Raw genomic sequence first — 7,877 nt, 5'->3', positions numbered from 1 at the left:
GGGGGAACCTATCACAATGATCTAATATAACCCCCTCCCAGGGGGATGAACAACAGAAAAGTGGGTGAAGAGTGACATTGGTTAGTGTAAAACATGGGCAAAAAAATTATCAAGGGTTCATGAGGGAGGAAAGGGAGGGGAAAAAACGAGGAGCTGATACCAAGGGCTCAAGTAGAAAAAAAATGTTTTGAGGATGATGGCAACAAATGTACAAATGTGCTTGACACAATGGATAGCTATATGGATTGTGATGAGTTGGATGAGCCCCCAATAAAATTATTTTAAAAAATAAAATAAAAAAGAACAGAAATAAAAAATATGAAGATAAAATGTGAGGGGGGGAAACGGTTTTGGAAAAATTGCATCATCTTTAAACTCCCATTTTCCCACATACCTTTTGAAGCCCCCTCATCTATTGACTGCAGGCCACAACCCCAAGGAAATTCCCCTGCCAATTGATTGTCAGAGCACAGCTGGGCCCCCTGGGGTTGTCTGCAGCTGGGTTTGGGGGAAGTGGAGCTGCAGGACTCTTCCAAGGTGCCTCTGGTTAGACTGATGAACAAACCCAGCGAGCTAACTGTTTGCATGGGATGCAGACTGGTGACAGCCCCTAGTGAGCAAGTGGTACACGGTTCGCCTGTGGGGAGGTAGCAGCGGGTGGTGGAGGTGCGGCTGGTGGGGGCGGGAGGCAGGGGCTGGTGGGAGGCCCGGGGATTGGTGGAGGGTCAGCGTGGTGGGGGCGTGGCTGGTGGGAGCCCGAGTGGAGACGGGCTACCGGTGCAGGTCCCGTGGCCCTGTGGTCCCTGCCTTCCGGGCGCGCGTCCCGTGGGCCGTTGCGGCGGCACAGGCGGAAGTGAGCAGCACGCGGTGCCACGTGGCCTCCAGTGGGCCTGTGCGGCCATGGACGTGAGCGCCGAGGAGTTCGAGCAGATCTTGCCCATGCTGCAGGAGCTGGTTCTCGGGGCTGACTTCGTGGGTAAGGTGCCTGCAGCCCTGGGGGCGGGGGAGGGGGGGGCGCGCCCAGGGCAGGGGCTGGGGGACGCTAGCGAGACTGGGCAGCCCGGACAGCGCAGGGGAAGGGCCTTGGGCCCAGGCCGGCGTCTGGTCCTTTGGGGGTGGCGTGGGGGTGGGGAAGCTCCACCCCAGTTAGACTCAGCCTGGCCTGAGGGTTCCAAGCCCTGTAGAGGAGGCGATGGGGGTGAGGGTGGGGTGGGGGTTAGAGAGCCAGGCTGGCCCCACGCTGCGAGGCTGGGTGGACCCACAAGGTTGCCAGCCCCCTCTGGCTTCGGCCCCCTGCATCCTACATGTTCCCTCCTGACCGCACCTGGCTTTGCGGGCACCGAGAACGTGTGCCACCCGAAGCATCCACCTTGGGGTGTCAGGGTCTTCGTGGGACCTCTTGTCTCCCGCCCCCTCCCGCAGCACTGGACATAGAGTTCACGGGCCTGCGCTCCAACTTGCCCGGACCCCAGCAGATCAGGTAAAGTGGAGTCCGGCAGAGGCTGTGCCACCCCCTCGTGTTAGCCCAGCGCCAGGCTGTGGGGAGGGAGGGGGAGGGGTGAGGGCGTGGGGGGTGGGGGGAGGACGTCGCGGTGCAGGGCCGGCCTCTGGGAACGAGGCGCCCCGGTGCCTGTGGGGTGACGCGCCTGTTGCCCACAGCCTGTTTGACCTGCCCTCCGAGTGGTATCTAAAGACCAGGCTGAGTGTCCAGCAATTCACAATCTGCCAGATTGGTGAGTTCAACTTTCAGCTGTGTGTGAAGCCGGCCAAGAGGCCGCCTATGCTGCTGGCTGGGGGTCGACTGGTGCAAACAGGCCTGCCCCTTGGCAGACATGCCGGCTTCGGTTTGCATGCTTGGTCTAGTTTGGGGCAGGGCAGGCTTTGAGACCCCCCTAGAGCAAACTCGGCGGCTATCAGTCGATGCCGGCTCATAACGACCCTATAGGACAGGGTAGACCTTCCCCGTGGGTTTCTGAGACTGCGACTCCTGGCGCCATGAAGCCCTGTCTTTCTCCACCCGTGAGCCCTAGCTCTTTGGAACCAAGCAGAAGCTTGCACTGGCAGCACTGTGGCCCCAACCGGGTCCGCTGGCGTTGCTATAAGAAATGCCGCCAGTAGGTGGCTCAACAAACACGCATTTATTTTCTCTCTGTTTAAGGGACTATGCGTTAGAATTTTGCGTGTGGGCCCTAGGGGATGGCTTTCTTTTGTCGGCCCTTGGGAAAGGTCTTTAGTCTTTGGCTTGGCTTTACTTTTTGTTTCTGTATTTTCTTTAATGGTTACATTTCGTGTATATTTTTTAATCATTTAATTAGGAGCTCATACAACTCTTATCACCATACATATATACATCTGATTTTTTTAAAAATACGCCACCTCTGTTTCCTTAATTGGCTCCTTTATATTATGTAAGGTCTTGACTCAAGAAGAGGAGCCCTGGTAGCTTAGTGGTTATAGGTTGGGCTACTACCTGCAAGATCTGGAGTTCAAAACCACCAACTGCTCCTAGGGAGAAAGATGAGGCTTCCTACTCCCATGAGTTTTCCCTGAACTCACAAGAACCCTTTCTCATTAACATAACAAAGACCCATCCCCAGATGAGATTATAGCCAGAGGCCTAGAGGTTCGGATCTACAGCACAGTTTTTTGAGATACAACACAATGACAAATGCTGAAATAAATCAGCTTTAAGGGACTTGGTGTTATTCTTGTTCATCTTTCAGGGGAAAGTGTGTATGGTTTTACTTTTGTTTTTGAAGAAAACGCACCCAAACAAGCTCATCCTGTGGACGCTTTGCTCTGCACCTTCCTTATTCAGTCAGTGGGGTTTGGAGAGCTCCCGTAGCCGCACACACCGGCCGTGCATTCGTTCTCAACAGTGGTGTCGTGCTCTAATGGTGACTGTGTCTGCCAATTGCTTATCGTAATCATGCATGCTTCTGTTACCATTCATGTCTGGTACATCTTGATATTTGTGTCTTATTGCCCCTTTTGTGAGGCACCTATGCATCTGCTCTGCTGTAGCAGTGGACGTGGAGAGGTAAAGAACGGGTGCTTTAAACTGCTGGTAGACTTTGCCCAACTCTTCCTGCCACCCACCCACAGAGTTTACAGGGACTTACCGACCAGCACTAGTGAACACACCTGCTTCCTTCTCCAGTCATTGCATTTCCGGTGGTGGAAGTGGTTACGCATTGGGCTGCCAGCTGCAAGGTTAGCGGTTCAAAACCATGATCAGCTCCTTGGGGGAAAGATGGGGCTTTCTACTCCCACAAAGAATTACAGTCTCAGGAACTCATACCCTGTTCTCCACGGTCGCTGTGAGTTGCAATCGACTCAATGGCAGCGAGTTTTGTTTTTTGAGTAGAGGGATTCAAGTTCAAGCTGAAGCTGAGGAAATGAAAACAGGATCCTAAGAGCCAAAATAGAACCTGGAGTATCTTCCACCTGAATCTAGAGACCATCGCCAGAATTGATTTGAAGCCTTGGACACTAATGACTGAAGACCATACGAGTTGTGGGGTGACAATCAAAGACATCACGGTGAAAGACGGCAAAGAAGGAAAAGACCAACTAGAGGTCAGAAGACACTCTGGAACTTCCTCTTGAATGTAAATCAGCTAAGGTGATGGGGAAGAAGTGATAGAGCGAAAGAACAAAAGAGGAAATTTCAAAGGGCGGCTCTAGAAGACAAACTAAAAAAATGAAATGTGCAGAGACCTGGGGTTCGAAAACTAGAAAGGAGAACACGTGGGGCATTTTGCAAGGCGGAGTACAGAGAAGATTTAATCCTGGAATTGCAGTATGCGATGATTCTTTGGACAAACTATTGAAGGATGTAGGAAGCCTCAAAAGAAGATTGAAGAAGATGTATGGCTACTGACCACAGGGGATTGAGTAGCACTGTTACCGGTAGCAGACGGAGAGCATGGTAAACTTGAGTATGGCAGAGGTAGTTGGGTTAAAATGTACTACCTTATCATTTGACCTTCCTTTTGACCCGTTTTAAAGTTGTTTCATTGTTTTAAGCCGTGCAGGGGCTCTCATTGCAGCTCTCATGCAGAGCGCAATGGAAAGTGGAGGGTTGGAGAAGCAGTTAGGTTAAAATCTAACACTTTATCATTTAATCTCCCTCTGGGCCCATTTTAAACGTGTTCTAGTTTTTAATAGCTACTGCTTTTCAATCGAGGTTTTTCTCTGGATTGTTTTGCTGTTGATAGTGTGGGTATGTGTACTCACGCATGCTGGCTTATCTGTATGTGAAATCCACGATAGGTAAACCTATAGAGACAGTAACTGATTAATGGCTTATTGGGGGGGTGTCAAAGGGGAAATGGGGAGCTAATAAAAGGGAGTACAAGAAGGGGGAAATGTTCTAGAGTTGATTATAATGATGATTGTGCAACTCTTTTTAATGTGATTGAAGTTTATGATATGTAAATTATATGAGGGGTACCCCCCCCAAAAAAGAATTTTTTTCAAAGCTATGTAATTACAAATTTTTTTTACAAAACAACCTTACCACCTTCAAATTAATCTCCACTACACATTTGTCAAATCTACTATTCCATTCTTGGAAATATTTTTCAATCTGATCTGTTTGGATCGCCGACAGCACCTCCCTCGTTTTTTTCTAGGTCATCAAATCACTAACCTTTCATGTCCCTTTCATGAAACAAAAGAAGCCCCATGGAGTGAGGTCAGGTGACTAAGGTGCGTGGGGCAAGAGAACATACTGGTTTTTGCCCAAAACTGGCGCACTGAGATGGCTGTTTGAGCAGGTGCATTGTTGTGGTGGCAAAACCAGTCCCCGGTCTACCACAAACCAGACCTTTTTTGTTGTACACTGTTATACAATCTTTTCAGAACCTCTAAATAGAAAGCTTGATTAACAGTCTGATCTGGGGGAACGAACTCCGAGTCGACATTTTCGTCCATGTCCAGAAGAGGTTGTCATCAGTCAACATTTCTCCTTTTTTGAAACGAGAAAACAACTCGTACACTTGAGTTTTCCCATAGTGCTTTCCTTGTAAGCTGTGTTCAACATCACAAGAGTTTCTGCAGCATTTTTCCCGAGCAGAAAATAAAATTTCACAGATGCACACTGTTCTCTTAAATCGACCGTCACAATAAACAAGGTTTGCGTGAAACTGCTTTTATGAAAAACAGTGTGCATCTGTAACCAGAGAGAACCTTCCCAGGCAACGCCACTGAGTGTACTAACTCAGAGCGAGTTGCTCAATGCTCGCCTTTGATAGCTCTGCTCTACCCAGCGCAATTCCGGTTTTGGGGGGTACTGCCTCTTATATCAGTGAAACTATTTAGAAGAAATAGATGGAAGGAATGCACAGAGTCACTGTGTCAAAAAGAAGTGGTTGACTGTCAGCCATTTCAGGAGGTCATGTGATCAAGAACCAATGGTGCTGAAGTCATTAGCCAAAAACAAGTGTTCAGGAATTGGTGGGAGACCAGTTGAAGTGTTTCAGAAAGCTGATGAAGCACTGGAAGCACTCACTCATCCATGCCAAGAAATCTGTCAGACAGCTAACCTGCTAGAGCAGATTCATAATTGTGCCCATTCCAAAGAAAGATGAGCCAACAGAATGTGGAAATGATCAAACTACATTAAATAATATGCAAGGGACACTTTGCGGAAGGTAATTTAAAAAGGGTTGGAGAAGTACATTGATAGGAAATGTCCAGACATTCAAGCTGGCTTCAGAAGAGGATGTCAAACAAATGGTATCATTGCTGATGCCAGATGGATAGTGGCTGAGAGCACAGAGTGCCAGAACGATGTTTGCTTGTGTCTTGTTGGCCCTGAGAAGGCATCAAAATGATCCATGGATGGTGTTGAGAAGAACGGGAATTCCTGAACACTTTACTGCGCTTCTGCGGAACGTGTAAGTAGACCAAGAAGTAGTCCTTGGAACAGAACGAGGGATGCTGCATGTTTAAAATCCAGTACGCTGTGCACGAGGGCTGTGTCCTTTCACCATATTATTCAGTCTGTATGCTGAGAAAATCTGAGAAGACTGTGGCATCGGGACTGGAAGGAGACTAGCAACCGGAGATACATAGACGGCGCAAATTTGCTTGCTGAAAGCAAGGAAGCCTTGAAGCACTGGGAAGATCAACCACAGCCTTCCCTGTGGATTACAACTTAACATAAAGCGAAAATCCTCACCCCTGGACTCGTAAGCGACATCATGCTAACGGGAGAAGAGAGTGAAGTTGTCAAGGAGTTAATTTTACTTGGCTCCACCATCAACCTCAGTGGCAGGAGCCAGCAAGAAGTGAGCCAACGTGCTTCCCGGGACACATCTGCGAAGAAGAGCCTCTTTAAAATGTCAAAGCAACTATATCACTGTGACCCGAGCCGTTATGTTTGTAACCATTCTGATCTGTATGCGAAAGGTGGGCAGGGAATCAAGAAGACAGGAAGAATAGATGCCTTTGAATTGTGGTGCTGGGGAAGGATGGCAAGGCTTTATCTCGGGGACTCTGGGGATGCAAGGACCAGTCCTGGGAGCAGAACATCGTGCTTGGTAGAGTGGAAGGTCAGCCCACAAATGGGAGACCCAGCAGATGGATGGAAATAGCAAGTCTATCAGTGGGCTTGGATGAGGACCATGAGGACCTCATTGGTGAGGACCGTGAAGGGGGTGCAGGACCGGGTGGTGGTTTTTCTTTCGGACACGGGGTCGCCGGGAGCCGAGCTAACCGTGAAGTGCTCTGCGACGACAGCCGTACAGCAGACACACAAGAGAATTGCTATTTTGATGTACATTTTAAAACAGGAGCTTGCAACGTGTCTCCATAAAGGGCTGCATGCTGTGGTTGTCAGGTGCCCTCGAGTGGTTCTGTGAACCACAGAAGGACACACTGTTAGGAGCTATTGGTTGTGAATGAGGGGGAGTGCAGAGTGGGGACCCAAAGCCCATCTGTAGACAATTGGACATCCCCTGATGGAAGAAGGGTCACGGGGAGAAGATGGGCCAGTCAGGGTGCAGTATAGCACTGATGAAACATACAGCTTTCCTCTGGTTCTTGAATGCTTCTTCCCCGCCCCCACCCCCACTATCATAATCCCAGTTCTCCCTTACAAATCTGGCTAGACCAGAGCATGTACACAGTTACAGATAAGGGCTGGAAACACAGGGAATAAGGACAGATAAACTCCTTGGGACCAATATTGAGAGTAGCCATAGCAGGAGGGGAAGGGGAAAGGGGGCAGAAAAGGGGAACTGGTCACAATGACCTACCTGTAACCACCTCCCAGGGGGATGGACAACAGACAAGGGGGTAAAGGGAGACATCGGACAGTGAAAGACATGAAAAAATAATAATTTATAAATTATCAAGGGCTCAGGAGGGGGGGAGGGGGGAAATGAGCTGATACCAAGGGCTCAAGTAGAAAGCAAATGGCTTGAGAATGATGATGGCAACATATGTACAAATGTGCTTGACACAATGGATGGATGTGTGGATTGTGATGAGTTGTACGAGCTCCCAATAAAATGATTTTTAATAGTAATTTTAAAAAGCTGCTGGTTGTAGGGAGAAGCCAGCTACAAACTATATGTGTTTTTTTCCAGTAAAACTTTAAAATGCAAACAACCCTTGGGCAGGATTCTGCTGACCCCTCTTGATATTGAGAGGCAGTGAACAGCTATATGTGTGTTTTCTCTGAATCATTTTGGCCTTGGCCTTTGTTAGTTTTCTGTTGTTTTTCCTATTGTAGGACCTCTGAAAAGTACATGGCCACTTCTTTTAAAAAATCACTATATACAGCTTTTATCACCATCCATCCATCCATCCATTGTGTCGAGCACCTTTGCACATCTGCCACCATCATCATTTTCAAAACATTCTCT

General features: G+C 48.6%; 1 protein-coding gene across 2 annotated transcripts in view; it reads left to right on the top strand.

The window, feature by feature from the left end:
• Positions 1-899: 899 nt before the first annotated feature.
• PNLDC1 (PARN like ribonuclease domain containing exonuclease 1) overlaps positions 900-7,877 on the top strand; it is a 35,834-nt gene continuing 28,856 nt past the window's right edge. For both annotated transcript variants that reach the window (XM_030886861.2, XM_045294599.1), the window contains exons 1-3: positions 900-976; positions 1,423-1,480; positions 1,660-1,733. In XM_030886861.2, the coding sequence (XP_030742721.1) occupies positions 901-976; positions 1,423-1,480; positions 1,660-1,733 (208 nt within the window). In that variant the 5' untranslated portion in view covers position 900. The remainder of the gene's footprint in view (positions 977-1,422; positions 1,481-1,659; positions 1,734-7,877) is intronic.

The sequence above is a fragment of the Echinops telfairi genome, unplaced genomic scaffold (assembly GCF_000313985.2).
Source record: "Echinops telfairi isolate 266 unplaced genomic scaffold, ASM31398v2 ScPeMD7_3533;HRSCAF=4204_0, whole genome shotgun sequence".
NCBI lineage: Eukaryota > Metazoa > Chordata > Mammalia > Afrosoricida > Tenrecidae > Echinops > Echinops telfairi.
This window is presented reverse-complemented; position numbering and strand designations above follow the sequence as displayed.